Genomic DNA, 19361 nt, shown 5'->3' with positions numbered 1-19361 from the left:
GCCCTAAGTCAAAGTCTGCTAAGAGCTATATAGACACTAGAAGAATCCCTGATCTCACTGGTATAAATATGTGTTCCTGGAGTCCCAAATTAAAACACAGAACACATTTTGTCATGGAAACAGTGCTCCAAAAACAAGCTTTTAAAATTAAAGTATGCGGGACCAGGTAACTGGATGATGGGCATTAAGGAGAGCAGGTGATGTAATAAGCACTGAGTGTTATATAAGACTGATGAATCACTGACCTCTACCTCTACTTCTGAAATCAATAATGCATTTTATGTTAATTAACTAAATTTAAATAAAATTTTAAAAAAGCGCAGGAGAAACAAATTTTTAAAAATTAATAAAGTACATAGTACTTTAAAAACTAAAGATAAACTATGTAATAATTAGCCTTTTATGATTATCATATCATTTGAAACAAGTAATTTATAAAGTGTTTTTCTATCTACAAATAATTTATAAAGTGTTTTTCTATCTATCTACTTAGAATTAGGTTTTATCACCTGCACCCCAATGTTTGTAGTAGCAATGTCCACAATAGCCAAACTGTGGAAGGAGCCTCGGAGTCCATCGAAAGATGAATGGATAAAGCTGTGGTCTATGTATACAATGGAATATTCCTCAGCCATTAGAAATGACAAATACCCACCATTTGCTTCGACGTGGATGGAACTAGAGGGTATTATGCTGAGTGAAATAAGTCAATTGGAAAAGGACAAACATTCTATGGCCTCATTCCTTTGGGGAATATAAAAATTAGTGAAAAGAAATAAAGGGGAAGGGAGAGAATCAGTGAGCGTGACAAAACATGAGAGACACCTAACTCTGGGAAACGAACAAGGGGTAGTGGAAAGGGAGGTGGGTGGGGGGGTTGGGGTGACTGGGTGATGGGCACTGAGGGGGTAACTTGGCAGGATGAGCACTGGGTGTTATGCTATATATTGGCAAATTGAACTCCAATAAAAAAAAAAAAAGAATTAAGTTTTAGGATAAAACCCATTAATAAAGCTAAAGGCTAATTGCTTTTATGAGAATGATGCCTTACAGAAAACCTGCCTAAATTGTACATTATCATCAAAATGCTTAAAACTAGCTTTTATGGGGGCACCTGGCTGGCTCAGTCAGTAGAGCATTTGACTCCTGCTCTCCAAGAGTTGTAAGTTCTAGCCCCATATTGGGTATTGAGATTACTTAAAAATAAAAAAATCTTTTTTTTAAAAAAAAAAAAAAGCAAACTATTTCTCACCTTTATAAATACAAATTTCTCTTCCATCTCTCACATCCTTTTTGCTCTTACTCAAGGTACTTCTCACTTACTTCTTACCATGAACAAATACAAATTTTGTATTTAATTCACAAATTTAAAAGTCCTAGCAATTCATACATGCCCGGCAGAATGCCATGTACCTGAAAACAGATCCTAACAGCTGAATTTTCTTAAAGTTGTTAGAATTAAGGTCTTAAATACAGTGCAATAATACAAGAGGAAAAGAATCCTACCAAGGGCTGACACAGGCACTGGGGGCATTGCTGGACTGCGCAGAAGAGCTGCTGAAGAGCACGCACAGTCTCTGGTGGTTCACAGGGTTCAGACAGTCCACCTAAAAGAGGAGGAACAAATAAGCACCCAAAAGTAGTACGATACTCCAACCTCAATGCATGTTCCCTTTTTTTTTTCTTTAAGATTTTATTTATCCATTTGAGAGAGAGAGAAAATGCATGCACACAAGTGGGGGAGGCGGGGACAGAGAGAGAAGCAGTCTGTCTCCCCACTGAGCAGGAAGCCAGACTGGGACTCAATCCCAGGGCCCTGGGGTTGTAACCTGAGCTGAAGGCAGATGCCACCCAGGTGCCTCCCCATGCATGCATTCCCCCTGATTTGTGACACCTCCAGTCATCAATGAAAGGGTTCCAATGCAGACTGAAAACTGCCAGAAACTGAATAAATGAGGAAATGGAGCATTTCATTTTTGAGACAAAACAAACCAAAAAGTTTAAGTTAACTTAAAAATGCAAACAGAAGTCTAAATAGCTTGTTTTCCTAAATACTCTTCACTACTTACAGAACTCCATTAAATTATTTTGGAAGTAAATAGTTAACTAACTAGATCCATATGAAACAGTCTGAATGGATGGCTAGATATAACAGCAATCTTAAAAATTTAAATTCTCAGGTATTTATTTGCTTGTACTTTATACTGTTCTTGATCATTACATAGCCAACATTTGCTCTCTGTTGAAAATCAAACAGTACAGAGATACATGAAAAATTTCATGACGTACATAAAGCATCTCCTCCTTCGATTTCACTCCACCTCCCAAAACGATAACTTTTGACTCTAAAGTTAAAAACCATGCAATCTTTTTGCTAGTTTACACGCATTTACACACAAACACACCCACATATGAATACAAAGGTGATTTTGTTTTATAAAAATGAGGGGATGCTACATACAACACGACTTGCTTTTTAACACTCAAAAATAAATCATGGGCTCTATCTAGGTTGTTCAATGAGATCCAATTCATTCTTTTTACTGCAAACAACTAGAACCAAGGCCTCAGCAAATAACCTTTTACATATATTCCTACAAAATGTAAGCTTCCTTAGATAAAATGCTTACTTATTTCTGCAGAATAGGCTATAAAAGATTGGAATCCTGGACAATGGTATATATATATATATATATATATATATATATATATATATATATATATATGGAAACTAAAACAGATCTCCCTATCACTTTATATAAATTTACACAAATGTATATAAATGCAAATTTACATACAATTTAACATAAGCATTTTTTCACACCACATTAACCATGGCTCTTATCACTTTCCTTTTTTTGCCAATCTCACAAACACTAGTGTACCACAAAGAAAGTAAGGTCCTGTTATTATTTAGCACTTCCTCAACTTTCAGTGAAATTAAGCATCTTTTTATTTGTTCAACAATTTCATATCCTCATTTACAGACAGGTTTTTTTTTCATTAGTTTTCTTACAACCACTATCAATAATGTGTCTAGGGGCAAATCTAATTTCCCCTCAATCTCTGTTTCAAAAGAATAAGGGCACTATCATAAATAACGTGAAGTGTTTATGCTAAATAAATAAGTCTGATATTTTCTAAAAACACATCCATTTTTTGCAGGAAGCTTCCGTCTCGCTCCCTCTCAAGCATGAACAGGATCAAGGCCACATCACACCCACACCCACACCCACACCCAAGTCGGCCTTCCACAGATTTTACTCAGCTCCACCCTTCCCCCTACAGCAAAGTTCTTCCTACTTTACTGTGAACTCAGTGTGAGAAGTTCAAAACGCAGTTTCATTACTTTATATTCCTACTTCATACTTAAAGCAATAATAAGCCAACAGACTCAAGGTAAAAAAAAAAAAAAAAAGCATAGGAAGAAATAGTTAATAAATCTGCAATCTATCATATTTGTGTTTGTTTTTTTTTAAATCTGCCACAGCAGTCTTATAACACATCCTAAAAGTGCACCCAAAGTGCCTCACCTTTGTTGACCACACTGCATCACTTGGAATCAACCCTTTCTCTTCGTCTCCCTCAATTTTGCTTCCTGGTCTGCTGCTTGCCGTAGCAGGTGCTTCCTTTGAATGAGCAAAAGGGTCTGCATTTTTTTGCTGAATTCTTCCTCCTCTGGCCCGATAATCAGCCAGCATTCTCCCCAAGCTCTGGCTATCTCCGAGATGCTCAGCAATTCTAGTGCTCACTAGCTCGTGGGAGGGCAAGACTTGAATAGACTTGGCCTGAACACTTCCATTCATGCCCTGAAGCCCCGAGAGATCCCTAAGCAGCTGCTTCTTCCGTCTGCTCTCCATTTCCTTGAACTCTTTATTGAGAAGAGGAGACCAGTAAACCTGCTCCGCGAAATAATCTCGGGTAGAGCATCTCATCCCCTTTTCGGTTAGAAGGAAGGGCTCCCGGAATGTGATTACTGGGGAGATACAGAGGATCACATCTTTCAATTCCTGTTTGAAGGCCAAAGAATAAGTCTTTCGTTTATCTTCAGAAGAGGTAACCTCCTCAGTAATATACAATCCAGTGTCATCCTGCAAAGGGTCTCTAAAGGCTCTCATCTGGCTTTTGGGGTCCTGTAGCTCATCTGTGTGCTGTGAAGGCTCTGGCTGTGCAGTGCCCGTGGCATCCTGTTGGTCGTCCACATGGAGCGGCAGTAATGATTCTGGGACGGATGGAAAGAGGGCACAGGGGATGCCTGCTGCTGGGCAAGCTGCTGTGGCATACTCCTGATGCTTCAAAGAGGCAACATCCTGTGGGACGCTTTTATTTTCCTGGTCACCCTTCTCAAACACGATCCTTGATTCCGGCAAACCGCTATCATCGGAGGGCAGAAGCTCTGGAGGGAAGTCAGGCTCCCGGGGGAGGGGGCTTCCGCTAAATGGCTCTTGCACTGTCCCTCCATCCTCTCGTCCCTCGATCAGAGAATGGAAGGAAGGGTTTTGTGCTAACGTAGGAGGCATTGCAAATTCATCCATAAGGAAGGAGATTTCCAGTTGCGAATGATAAGCTACACAGATCATAAATATTAGGATCTCCTTAACTCGAGCCAGCTCATAATCAGAACCTCCTCTGAGCTTGATTGTGCAGCCCAGGTGCTGTGGACAGCCTTCAAAAAACATCAATGTTTTGGTTTGCTCTACAAATAAACAAATACAAAGTTTAAGAACACCAAGCTGGCAAGCCCTAAATCTGGACAGAGTTAATGCATCATCTTAATCTTCACAAGAAACCCTTTAAGCAAGATCACAGCTGCCAATCCTCATCTAACCACTGCTCACAAATATTTAGCATTATAACCAGATATTATTAATGGATATTAGATATTAGTGGGAGAAAGTAAACACTGTAGTACTGATGAGTTTACTCATTTCCTCTTGTCCTTAATCTCGGGTGAATCTATGCTAAAGATCACTCACCACTAGGTAACTGAAACATCTGCATGTAAAATTTGTGACAGGTGCCCAGGTGGGGTTTTGTAAGCAGCTGGTCCATCGACATCACTAAATCACCTTGGGTCATCCGACTGATTCGTTCTAAAACTTGCTAGAACACAGAAACACATTACATTACAAAATTAGAGAAGAATAAAATTCTCAGTAAATTTTACCTGGAAAATATGAAAATTTTAGAAATAAACCTCACAATTCATTTCCTTAATTTTAATTATATAATTAAATTATATACTTTCCTTAATTTTAACTATAGGGCAATTTTTTTTATTCTAAATTAGACTACTGGGGATCTCTGGGTGGCTCAGCGGTTTGGCACCTGCCTTTGGCCCAGGGCATGGTCCTGGGGTCTGGGGATTGAGTCCCACGTCAGTCTTCCTGCATGGAGCCTGCTTCTCCGTCTGCCTGTGCCTCTGCCTCTCTCTCTCTCTCTCTCTCTCTCTCTATATATATATATATATATATATATACATATATATATGTATCTCACGAATAAGTAAAATCTTTTTAAAATAAATAAGTAAATAAATAAATAAATTAGACTACTCCTATTAGTGACCTTATCAAAAGGTATTTAAGCATCATGCATTGGCATAGGATACTGAAGGGAAGGGGGAAAATTTCCTAGAACTAGCCTCTATCCTGAAGAGAGTAATTTTCCAAAAGAGAGAGCTTTTTTTTTTTTAAAGATTTTATTTATTTACTCATGAGAGAGAGAGAGAGAGAGAGAGAGAGAAAGGCCAAGACACAGGCAGAAGAAGCAGGCTCCATGCAGGGAGCCCGACGCAGGACTCGATCCCGGTTTTCCAGGATCCCGCCCTGGGCCGAAGGCGGTGCTAAACCTCTGAGCCACCCAGGCTGCCCGAGAGAATATTTTCTACTTGTACAATTCCCCAAATAAAATGACAGCTCAACAAAGACTACGTATTAACTAATGTCTATTACATTGATCTTGTCAACAACTATGAGTACTATATAATTAATTACACTTTCTCCCAGCCTGAGGTTCTAAACTCTTAAAATAATGAAATGGCTGTCATGCCTTATTGTCCTACTTTCAAATATGGAATAGCAAATAGATAAAGATCCCTGAATATCAACCATGCATGCATATAAATTTAAAAACTGAGATTTTTAAAATATTATATAAAAATGAAAAAATAATGACACTCACTGATTTTACATTAATGACCAAAGTAATGCCATGTTCTAGTAACATGTCTTGGGCAATCCGAGATACTGTTTTTTCAACTAAAACCAATGTGGGTCGAACATCAACTATTCGTTGAACATAATTCTTCAAGAATTCCCTTTCCTGAGGAAAAAAAAAAAAACATCAAAACTATTATACCTGGTACAATTCAAGATCTAGAAATATTAAAATATCAGGATAGTTTGACTAATAATATTAATCTAAGCCTAAGTTCTCTTCATCCACAAGTCCATAAGCGAGTTACTTCAAACACAACTAAGAGTATTATTCATAATTCTGAATTGCCAGTTAAGCGAAAGAGAGTTTCAAGAGAAACTCCATTTTCTGACTAATTTTGAAGGATTTTCAGTTCTTAATAATTTATAATATGAAAGCCAAAACCCAATCAGCTCTCAGAGGTTAAAAAAAAAATAAAAATAAAAAAACCTCACCTCGTAACTCCCCAAATGAAAGCAATTTCTATTTTTTTAATTATAGATTCCCCCATTAAATTCCAAAATTAACCAGGGTAGCTCTTCTTTGGGTATCTGAATAAAGAACTCTCGAAAGATGCTATTTTAGCTTCTTTTTTATTCCAATCTCCCAGATCATATTCTACCCAGAAGAGCTACAGTTAAAGATCTAAAACACAACACTTAATACAATTGCTTTATTGCAATAGAGGCTTTACTGCAGTGGTCTGGAACCAAACCTGCAATCTCGCTGGGGGATGCCTGTATCTACCCAAATTTCTGCTCCTTCTTTGGTTATTCCACACTGAGTGGACCAAAAGAGAGAGAGAGAGAGAGAGAACTCAAATCAGCTGATTCTATCAATTCAAACTAAAATCTTCTATAGGTGTTAAAGGTAAAATAAAATATGGTTTAAAGCACAAACAAGACATTTTAGGTTATGCGAATTAAATTATATTTCTTAAATACATGTTTGCCCAGAGCATACTCCTATAACACAGACAGACTTTAGTCAGCTAACCTAATCGCAAGAATGGAGTTAAAATAGAATGGATACATTTAAGTATAACTGTGGATTTCAGTTACCCAGTTCATCCAAGACCAGCAATTTTACACATTTTAACAAATGCAATCAGGATAAGCCTTACAACCAATGTACTTGTGATCTAATTTTATAAAAGTCTTCTACGTCATGACACCTTCGGTGAAATGAAGAAAACTCCCAGCATCAAAGAATCTGTGATTCTAAGAACAATAATTGCATTTTTCCCTATTTCTTATTTCAGTTCAACAATGAGAAGTCACAGTAAATCAGAGCTAGTAGGGATGGCATGATCCAGTTAAAACTCGATTTTTACTTATACACAGCTGAATTGCAAAGAGGAAGCAGCAGTGTTCATTAAGGCACAGAGTTCCTTCCATAAACCACAATTAAGTTTCTTTCTTCTGTTGGTGTCAATGATTTCAGTACAATAGTGACTGCTCCTAATGCTCTAGGGAAAAATGTGCCTATCACCTATGAATTTTCAAGTAATGCTTTTCCTAAATATTTCTGGAACTGAATATAAGTATTTCTACTATAATATGATAAACACATTCCTGAAAACCTCCCATTTTGAACAAATGCAAATGAAAATTAATTGTCTTTATGGGAGAAAAGGAATTGGGGCAAAAAACTTTTTAAACTGATACAACTTCATATCTAGTACACTAACAAAAATAATAATCAGTACTTCAAGAAAGAACTTGGAACAGCCCAGATAGTAGCTCAGCACAGCTGGGGGCTGCCTCAAGGGAACTTTAAAATGCACAACAGCAACTGCAACAGTACAACTAGAAATGGAGCTCTGAGGAGTGGAGCCATTAAGAGCCATCCAGGCAGGGCTGAGGGTACGTCTGTCTGGGGGAGAGGGTCCTTCGAGCAGGACAGCACTTTAAATTTCTTAAAACAGAGCCAAAAAGGTTCCTGCCTGTGTAGCAGCTGAGCTGAGGCCAATTCTTCTTTCCAGCTGAGGGTTATAATCCTATGAAGCTATTCTGGGTCCCCTTGGTTAGGAAAAACCACATAGAAATCAACACAATTTCCATCTGATGCTATCCCCTTTTACCAACCATGTATAAAGTAACTGGTATTCTAGAAACAGTGTTTTAGTAGGACAAACTATATTAGAAACTACGTATTGCCACTGGGAATCTGATAAGTTAGAAAAATCCTTAAAGTAAATCAATAACCCAAGCGGACAGAGAGGCCAGAATTCAGATTTTTCTTCCATATATTCCCCAAAAGTCTTATGTTCCCTTGAACAACTTTGAAACTCTAAAAGGAATGACGGAGGTTTTGGCAAGCTTCCAAAGCAATACATAAAAAACGTCTTTTATAATAAATTTTTTAAATGAAACAAAAGTGATCAAGTTTCTCTGCCTGCCAAACTTAATCAGCTAGAGTGAGTTTTAAGAGTGTGCAAACACTATGGTACACAAAGATACCTCCATATCATTGTTTCAGAAAGAAGTCCTTACCTGAAGCACAATAGGATCAATGCAAGTAAATTTAGTTTCTTCTCTGTAGAGATACTCAATGGAACACTTCAACAGAAGAATTTTGGGATTTTTAATACAAGAATTCATCTACAAAACATGAAATTTGTTAAAAGCTTTTAAAGTCTATACTTTATAGACTTTCTTTAATCATATCTTTAAATTCATACTTTTCATAATTCTTCCTAAATTATCCCCTTATATTCGTATTGAAATACTCTCATTTAGGTCTTTTAAGGTATTCTCTTACATACTTTTTCAAAACAAACTGCTCAGAGCAATGCAGACTTCCTCAAAAATTGGCTTTGTTTCACTGATTCTATTTTAACCTAATCCTCTACACTCTTAGAAGTTTTTTTCTCAATATTGCAAGAATAGATATCCAGCTCTGGGTATGGAGGAGAGGGGCATAATGACAAGATATTTCACAAACTCACAGAGATCAGCAACTTTGAAAGCATAATTTAACCTTTCTAAAATTCAAGGAGTAAGGAAGGAGAAAAGAATTAAAACACCTCCTGAGTAGATTCCATGCAGTTACAAATTGGCTAGCCAAACTGGGTAACAAGAAGTCAAAAAAGAAAACCTTAAAGTGTATCCAGAAGCACAGACTCAAACAATACACCGTAACCACACAACCAGCCACAAGCATGACAGCCCAGGCCCTGCAAAGGAGGTTTTGGAGTGACATATATATGCTTATATACTCCAAACTGGTAAATGGTCTTCAAACAGTACACTCATCAGTTGAGGAACTACATTTAGGGCTTTTTTTTTTTTTTTTTTTTTTTTTTTAAGCAACTACAACTTAAAGACTCTCTCTAAATATGGTCAGTGGAACAAGACAGTCATTCATGCATATGTTTCTACCACTCCTACATACAAATTTCAATTCTGGAGATAAGCTCAACAAATTTATCTTAGTTCAACAGGTATCATTTAACTTGGCTTAAATTACTAAATGTGATGGGTAATGTGCCTATTTTAATATGACTCTATGCAGAAATACTGACAATGGATCAAATCCAAGCAGTTTTATTTATCTATGGTCACTATTTTTGAAGGGCTTCATGCCTTACAAAAAATGAATTAGTCTCTGTTTAGAGAAGAATGAAAAGAGGACTGCAGTTCACCCATCAAGTTGCCCAGACTAGAAATCCATCTGAGCTCTCGCTGTGACCAAATCAGTATCTCCAGAACTGGAGGGTCAGGGTATCTCTCTTTGAGGTGAGTTTCCACAGTGATTGAGAAACACAGCAGGTTTGAAGCACTGCTACATCGATGGCTTTTCAAATTGTGAGGACCAAACCAATGGCTCTGGAAACACCTGCAGTGCCTACTTTAAAACCAGCCCCACTTGACGGGATGAACACGGTGTTATGCTATATGTTGGCAAATCAAACTCCAATAAAAACATATACAAAAAACAAAAAAAAGAAAAGCAGCCCCACCTTTCCCTTAGCCCCACCACACTCCCACTCCCTCAGACTGAATGAGAATTTCTAGGGGTTGGGCTTAGGATCTACGTATTTAACGAGGTCCACAGGCGACCCTGATGTACCATGCACTTTGAGAATCAGTGACCTTCAGAATGAAGTTCACGACTCTTTATAAATTTTTATAGAATTATAAAATTCTATTTTATATTTATATAAAAAATATAAAATTTATATAAAGGTGAGAAGGATAACAGAACACCAGTGATTGTGCTGCAGCTCAGCCTTAAAAGAAAGAACAAAGTTTTAAAATGCTAGCCCTGGGATCCCTGGGTGGCGCAGCGGTTTGGCGCCTGCCTTTGGCCCAGGGCGCGATCCTGGAGACCCGGGATCGAATCCCACGTCGGGCTCCCGGTGCATGGAGCCTGCTTCTCCCTCTGCCTGTGTCTCTGCCTCTCTCTTTCTCTCTCTGTATGACTATCATAAATAAAATAAAAATTAAAAAAAAAAATGCTAGCCCTCTGAAAGGACTCTAGTCTATTAGAGAAACTGTGTCTCCCTAAGATGTTGGAGGGTCAAGGGAGAAATGATACCAGTATCCTATCATTCTGTTGCTCTGGAAGCCTGACCCATCCTCCCTTCCTTCTTCTGTCTCATGAATTCTCATTGTCCACATCCTAAACATAATCAGCTCTGGGAGACCTTTCCTGAACCTCCAAAATTTCATGCCATAGCAGACACTGCTAATCACTCCTTGCTTTCTATTCTCCTTCTCTCCTGTGAGTAGGGCACCCCAACTTGTTGGTTTGGTACAGTGTCATTGTTTGCTGAACTTCACTGTTGAACAGATCACATTACCTTTTTATGTGCAATATTTTTGGTACAAACAAATCCATTGACAACCACAGAATCAAACTTCTTTCCACCTGGAATCTAATGAAACAAGAAAACAAAACTCAATGATATATTATTAGAATCCAGTCAGATGGATGCTATTATTTATTTCCATTTTTAACTTTAACTATTATATAATTAAATCGGAAGAGAAAGTTCCAGAATATAATTCTTCCTTTCAACCAATTATTAATGACATCTAGCATGACTGTCTATTTTCCCACCTCCTGCTATTATCTCATCTGGTACTCTAAAATACCCATATGACCGAACTGGCAACTAAAACCATTACTAAATCAACATCATAGGCAAAAAATACATATAGGACTCCACTACTACCTAAATAAGGCAGTTACCCACTGTTTTTCCTCAGAACAGTGACAGTAATCTGTGGGAAGAGGTCTTCTCACAGATGATGTGTCAAGAAAAAGAAAGCAAAAAAGGAAGAAACCAGATTTGTTTGGTTTCCCAGCTCCATGCCCAACTCACCCCTTCCATTCACTTCTCACTTCCTATAGGTGGCTTCTATGACCCCTAAGTGCACTGCTAATAAAGAATAGAGAGAAAAACTTCCCCCTCCCTACTTAGAACCCGTTTTAGATTACCACTAAAAGACAAATTACTAGCAGCCCCCCCCCCCCCAATCAGTTCCAAGCGTTAGAAAAGCACTAGCAGAGCTCACTTTTTTAATATGGACAAACTGACGGATATCCATGTCGTCATCCCGGTTCTTGACATCAGGTCGGACTGTCTGAACAACCTGGCAGACCAGTGATACAATGATGTCCCTCCAAGACGGTGACAATGACTCATTATGGAGCAACTGTTGGAGCAGTGCCATCATGTGGTTATGATTAGCTGAACTACAAAAATGTCACAAGAAAGAAGTTTGCATAGTTAACCTTCTACTGTCAGAGATGGTAATTCTGAAGACGCATTACACAGCCTACAAAGAAACAAGCTTATGAATTATGGCGCAAAGATGAGATTTTTCTTGAGCCAATCTTACTTTATCTGTACCTTAATGATTTTGCACATGAATGAAATCTATATCTTCAATTAAGATAACCCCTTTAATTCAATGAAATTCTAACACATAAATTACAATTGGCACAGACAAATGCAGTTTAGGACTCTTGTTTTATAAGAAATTTCATCAGAACAGGCTTTATTTCCCAAGTAATCTTAGTATTTTTTATCTTATGAGGAAGAACTACACATACGCCCATCACGTCATTGAAAATTATAAAACTGGAAAATTAACATCAAAAAGCTCACTGCCTTACAGCAACCTCTCCATGGCTTGTTTCTCTCCATTCTCCTCCCTCAGCAGCTCCAGGTTGTTATGATGCCAGCCCAAAGGTGTGAAAGGCAGCTCTTTGGATTTCTCCTCAACTCGACGATTAAATAAGGATTCTAAATATAAAATAAGAAATTGTACCTCATTGTTATGTTTAATGCCATGTACTTAATAGACTGAGAAAGTGCCAATTTATCTTTTTAAGTTTTTTTAACTTGGCCAATTCAAACTGCTGGTGTAAAAAAGCAAGGACATGTGTTATACAAAAAAATGAAGTGTAAGTTAGATCATCAATATTCACAACAGCCAAAATCAGAGGCAGAACAATGAAAAGCAAATTTACATTAAAGTAACTAGAAGTCTCAAGCCAATAATTATAAATATGGCTTTTGAAAAACAAAAGGGATTTTTACAGTCCTTTCATTTCACTGGAGACATTAAAAAGGGGGTGGGGGGATGCCTTTCCCTGTAAAATCACAAACTAAAAGCTGCATTCAACAGAACTCTGAATGCCAGCAGAAGAACATATGATAGTGTGGGTGCTGAACTTTAAAGAGAAAAGCTCAGCTCTCAGATATCTGAATGAATATAGGCCAGTGTAGACAATATATTCAGACAATTTTTTATAGTGTTTCTTTCTCGATATTAGAACAAAGGCCTTTTTTTAAGCAAAACTTTTACAAAAGTGAACCGTAAAATTATTAAAACATGATAAATAATTTACGTAAAATCTTTTTCAAAAAGAATGAACATGGATTTAGACAAAAAGTAGATTGTATTAAAAGTTTTGCAAAAAGGATGCTCACTATACAATCACTGAAAAATGTGATTGAATAAATGGAAAGAGGTGGGAAATGCTTACAAAAATTCTCTAATCCTTCCCCCTCTTAAAGCAAACCAACCAATCAAAAGACTTTCAACCTGTCTAGCATTACAAAGTAAAACATGTGTCCACAGTATGTGAGGTACAAAAACCGTACATTGTAATTATGTAAACAGCTGGCCTATAAACTTCTAATTGAACCAGATGTTCAGTGGTGAATTCAGTAATACTGCTAAATTATGAGACCTTATCTGAGGTCTGAGCTGTGGAGTGTTACGAACTAATTACGTCTTTACTCCACAATAGGATAAGTAGGGAAGGTATAAGAGAAGGCTGTCTTCTTCTATACTGCCTTTCGTCCCCAAGAAATTGATCAGCAGAGTCAGTTCTTTATCTCTTCTCCCCATGTCTCTTCCCAATTCCACAGGACAAGCAGCATCCTCAAATGCATGAGACTGAGGATGAAATCTCCCTGGGGGCTTTTTGACAGGTTTGAGAATCCTTGATGATATGTGTATCAACACTTAATATTATATTCATGATTCGGAAAGCATAAACTATGCCTTTAAAAGAATAAAATTCAAATTCTATTTAAAAGCTTTTAAACAACTTCTTTTCAGATCAGATGTCTTCTCTCAAACCAAGTCCAAGTTTATATTTTTAATTCCCAACATTCTCAGAGTTACCATGCATATTAAAACCTGTGCTAACATAGCACTAAAGTAATATTTATTTTCAGTACGTACTCTGTGCCAATCAATGTGCTAGGACCAAGTACATCCTCACAAATTAGACCCACTATCCCATGTACAGCTTTTGATAAAATTACCTTTGATGAAGGCGTCACTTATTGAGAGTTGTTGTCCTCCATTGTCAGAAATCAAATACTCTGCATACCAGGGAGAGAGCAGAGGAGGAAGAAAAGGAGACTTATGACTATAACACGCCGGCGTAATTATACAGAGAACACACCTACACACAAAGTATTACTCATACTAAACCCAACACTGCCCCACCAATTCAAGAAAGCTTTAGGCTAAAATGTATCTTTATCCTTATTCCACACACTTCGTGCTACATTTAAGAGACTTGAATAGTAACAGAACCTTGAAGCAGTAATACCAGATAATCTTTAACAGATTGCTTTTCCTTTTTTAAGGCTGAGCCAGTTTATGAAAATTGAAATCTTCAGTAATTTAGGTATGACAAGCCTAAAAAGTTACACTATTTTTTCTCATGTATAACTGTATGATTTCACAAATAATCACTCTATGTACAAAACAGTTCATAGAGAAGCCACTCAAAACAATAAAAGGTTCTGTTTTTTTGTTTTAAAATTCTAGGCTACGTGTTACAAAGCATAAATAATACAAAAGTGACATTGGCAAGGAATGAGTTAAATCATCAAGGTTTATGAGCTTTCAAATAAATTAGGGTTTCGGTTTTTCAAAATTCTAACTGAACACTTGCAGTGTTCTTTTAGAACTTTTAGAATATGATTTTTCTTACAAGTGAAACTTATTCTTTACTTCCCCATGAACTTTTTTTTGCGTCCATGACCAAGCATAGCTCAGTAAAGTTCTTTCTACTATGCAAACTAAACCACAGTGTATTTTAAGTCTTTCAAAATAAAGGTTCTCCACAAAATTCTTTCCAAGTAGACTTCACTTATAGCAAATGAGCTTCAGAAGCTGCTATGTTTATAAGTCAATATGCTTATTCTTTCAACAAGAAAGCAGAGAAAAAGTTTTACATTGAAAATTCAAAGTGTACCATGCCGAATACAATAAATTAAGTATGTGGACAAATAAAAACATGTTATACTTTATTTCTACACCTCCCACACAGAAATGAGCAATGCCAACCTGTTTGTTCAACTAATATATTGGCTTCTCAAGCTTTACTTTTCATACTAAACATTAAGTATATATATGTATATACATATACATGAGATGATGATTTTCAAACATACAGAAAATACTGTATACCCTTCACCTAGATTCAACAATTGTTAACACTCAGCATCTGATTCCTCTCTACATGTATGTATTTTTCCCTAACCCGGCATATGAAGCTATACACATCATAACACCACCACCAATACTTTAGTATACATTTCTTAAAAATAAGGGCATTCTTCTCTATAGCCAAAATATCATTTACATACTTAAGAAAATTGACAATGTCTTTAAAAAAAAAAATTGACAGTGTTTTAATATGATAAAATTAAGGCACATTCTCCAAATTTATCTTTCCCCCAAAATGCTTTAATAAATTTTTTGCCTCAAACCTGGATCTAATAAGGTTCATATGCTACATTTCCTTCATTCTCTTTTAGTCCAAAGAAAACCCCCAACCTTTTTACTTTGTCATGATATTGAATTTTGAAAGAACTCAGGGCACATGTCCTGTGGAATGTCCCATATTCTACACTTGACCAGACTGTTTCCTCATGGTGCTGTTTAACTTGCTTCTATAGATTTTCCTATAAATGGGAAGTTAGATCTAGAGGCTTATGGAAGCTATGATTTTCACTTCTCTAGGTTCAATTCACTAACTTGCTTCTATAGATTTTCCTATAAATGGGAAGTTAGATCTAGAGGCTCATGGAAGCTATGATTTTCACTTCTCTAGGTTCAATTCACTAACTTGTCAAGACTGGTTCAGAATCTGGCTTGCAACACATAACAAAGATATTTTAACTGTACAACTCCCCAAGCTTTACCAATAGTGAAAAACTAAACAAGCAAGAAGATCGCACTGTTCCAGCTTTATAAGTTTATGAAAATGAGAGGTTTGCTTACATAAGATAAAAAAATACCAGGTATTTTTTAAGTACAGATATGTCAATTTTAGAAATCCAAATTTCCTCAGCCTTGGAAGATAATGAATTATTCCTAAGAAAATATTTAACAAATATCCTTTAACTTCAATGAAAAAATAAAAATCACCCATTCCCATTTATATTGTAAGAGGATGGAAAAATGGAGACAGACAAGTGTATTATTCTTTCGCCTTACTACACTTCACTGTGACGATCTTTACTTTCTGGTAATTGGTGTTAATCTTAACTACAAAGCAAAAAATAAAAATAAAAAATATAAAAAATAAAAAATTATTGTACTCAACTTCACAAAAATAGAAAAAGAACAATTCTTGTTAGTATGCTAAAAACTAACAGGACGGAACTGTGAAAGCCAGAAACTTTTATTAAAGGATTTAAAAGTCCTCAAATTTTAGACTCCTAGTTGCACATGACCTTAATAATTACCCCCTTTCTGATGTTGGAATGTCCTCCATTATATCCTTACTGAATAGGCTGAAGGATTCCTTACACTTCTTATATAATTCTTTTAAAATTCTAGGATCTAGATTTCTCATTTCAGATTCAGAATTAAAAGGAAACTTAGAAGTCACCAAGTCTACTTAACCTTTTATCCAATGTAGGCATCAGTCCTCAATGACTCTGAAAGGTGGACATTCAGATACCACCTGAACACCTCCAGGACACAGCAGCAAAAGCTCACTCCTGCTAACTCCTGAACCTAGCTTTTCCTTCAGCCATATACTAAATAAACAATTTCTCTCAGGCAACATCACATCAACTATCAAGAACAGTTTTCTCCAGAGTACTAATAGTAAACTTTTTAAGCCTAATTACATTCTTTTATATTTAAATGTGTTAAGTTTCATCCTATTGGTCTCAGTCTACTGCTTAAGAAAATAAAGATCTTTAGATTCCATTCTGCTATCCAACATGTTATTCTTTCCATACTTGAATGATTTGTGAATCTGGAAAACATTAAATGTACTGACCAAAAACTTGCTGAGCTACATGGAATAAAGATAGCCCTACAGCATAACCTGTGAGCATCCCTCTCCTTTTGCTATCAGGTTACTCTTTCAATATTTGGCACAATCATTATACAAAGTACAAATCCATGTGTTATATTAATAGTGACATTACTAAGTTCTTACAACTCCCAAACACACTAATCTCTTTAATGTGTGCTTTTTATATAGAGACTCATAGAGACTCCAGAACGTGTACTTTTAAAAGGTAAATATAACTACTGCCTATAATTCCCCCTTTAACATATTTCAAATGTGAAACTGTCCTCTGTCCACAAGGTTACTGAGATCGTTAAATGTCTTATAAACATAAAAGACAACAGTATCTACCCACAGTCTTCTGAGCTAACAATCTCACACCACCATAAAAGAAGGAAATGAGATTGTTGTTTATTTTAGTTAACCAACACTGGTGCCCAGGCACCAACCAACCCCTTTTCTAAATAATACAGTACATCCTCTTCATTAATTTTTTCTACAATGTTGTCAACTTCCAACGTCATATCAAAAACTTATTTTTTTACAAAATTTTAATGCCTCTGTCACTAGAATCATCTGAACCTCCTTTTCTCCCTAATTCTTCAAAGATAACAAACCCTGGCCCCATGATCACAGCTCTAAATTCTTTTAATAACCTGATATATATTTTCCCTGAACCTGGCAAAAGACCTATTTGAAATAACCAGGCATTCTCTATCTTCATTAACTTGGACTTGATTTTCCTTTTAACCATATGTGTGTTTTCCTGATAAAATTATCGTGATGGGGGCGAGGGGGAGAAGCTTCAATTAATATTGTATCAACTTCCCCATAGTAGTGTCCTTTCTTTGTACCACAATTTTCAAAATCTTTTCGGAGACATCACTGGCATTTACTCCATCCACCAGTGCAATCTGGACCCACATCTGTCATTTCTATTACAAAAGCATCACTCAGTATGCTCCAGGGGAACCACAGTTCCTCTCATCCAAGTGTCATGTCTACTCCACTGTCCTTTCATACTCACTCAAAAGTTTTCCACCATGTTTACAATTTATTTTGAGAATTCCCACAAAGATATGTATCTTACTCATGTTTAATGCTAGTCAAGTCTCCTCTTTTACCACATCCTCTCTAAATCTCTATTTTTCAATAAAATTTACCTTTTTATTACTATAACTTGCTATTGTTTCAATTTCTTAAATTCCATTTAGTTAACATATAGTACAATATTAATTTCAGCAGAATTTAGTGATTTATCACTTACATATAACCCTCAATGCTCATCACAAGTGCCTTCCCTAATACCCATCACCCATTAGCCCCCCTGCCCACCTTCCCTCCATCAACCTTCAGATTGCTCTCTATAGATAGGTAAGTCTATTTTATGGTTTGCCCCTTTTTTTTTCCCCTATTACTGTAACCCTTAAAGCTTTCTTACCACATCTTGAAGGTAACGGTTAATACTGACAATCATGAGAAATTAGTCACAGAATTTGTTTCCAATTATTTTAACATAGATGTTTAGATTCAAAAGCTTCTCTTTCCTGACCATATTTTTAGATGCAAAAATAGGAAGTAGCAAGGAATTAGACAGCATTTCCAATCTAAGGAAACAAACCAACTTTAGAGAGCTAAATGTTGGGATCCCTGGGTGGCGCAACGGTTTGGCGCCTGCCTTTGGCCCAGGGCGCGATCCTGGAGACCCCGGATCGAATCCCACATCAGGCTCCTGGTGCATGGAGCCTGCTTCTTCCTCAGCCTGTGTCTCTGCCTCTCTCTCTCTCTGTGACTATCATAAATTAAAAAAAAAAAAAAAAAAAAAAATTTAGAGAGCTAAATGTTAAAAATTCAAGTTCCAGGTGAAATCATGGAATAAGTTGTTTCATCTTTATAATGATATTTTAGTAGTTACTACAACATAATGAAATATCTCAATTACTTATGTATTTTTTTATTTATTTACTTTTACATAATACCTCTTTAGAGCTAAAATTGAATTTGGCTTTTAATTATATCCAATGAAGTAAATCTCGACACATCCGTTTTTTAAAAATATTTCATTTTTTATGTACTACTAGATTAGATTTTAGCAATGATTTATTTTTCCTTTCATACCGAATGCCTTTTGAATATGGCCATTATTATTTTTGAGTCAGTAGAATAAACCCTCAAATAAGACAACTATATAACAACTATAACAAATTCACTTTGTATTACTCAGAAAGACTTTTTTTTTATAAATATGGCATATACATCATCACAAGCTCTTTTTTTGTTGTTGAGGTGGACACAAGAATGATATTTTATTTATTGACAAAGGAAAACAACTACTGTGTGGCTTAGGAGTACACGTGAGAGTACAA

The 19361-nt window shown here is 36.3% G+C and overlaps 1 protein-coding gene across 5 annotated transcripts in view; it reads right to left on the bottom strand.

The window, feature by feature from the left end:
• Window positions 1-19361, bottom strand: part of PIKFYVE (phosphoinositide kinase, FYVE-type zinc finger containing) — an 84618-nt gene that overhangs the window by 31476 nt on the left and 33781 nt on the right. For all 5 annotated transcript variants that reach the window (XM_041737258.1, XM_041737257.1, XM_041737260.1 and 2 more), the window contains 9 exons: window positions 13994-14053; window positions 12328-12457; window positions 11724-11904; window positions 11006-11080; window positions 8694-8801; window positions 6184-6324; window positions 4977-5103; window positions 3534-4696; window positions 1507-1607 (listed from right to left, as the gene is read on the bottom strand). In XM_041737258.1, the coding sequence (XP_041593192.1) occupies window positions 1507-1607; window positions 3534-4696; window positions 4977-5103; window positions 6184-6324; window positions 8694-8801; window positions 11006-11080; window positions 11724-11904; window positions 12328-12457; window positions 13994-14053 (2086 nt within the window). The remainder of the gene's footprint in view (window positions 1-1506; window positions 1608-3533; window positions 4697-4976; window positions 5104-6183; window positions 6325-8693; window positions 8802-11005; window positions 11081-11723; window positions 11905-12327; window positions 12458-13993; window positions 14054-19361) is intronic.

This window comes from Vulpes lagopus, chromosome 22, assembly GCF_018345385.1.
Source record: "Vulpes lagopus strain Blue_001 chromosome 22, ASM1834538v1, whole genome shotgun sequence".
Taxonomy (NCBI): domain Eukaryota; kingdom Metazoa; phylum Chordata; class Mammalia; order Carnivora; family Canidae; genus Vulpes; species Vulpes lagopus.
Note: the sequence above shows the minus strand (reverse complement) of the source record. Positions and strands in the feature narration are given on the sequence as shown.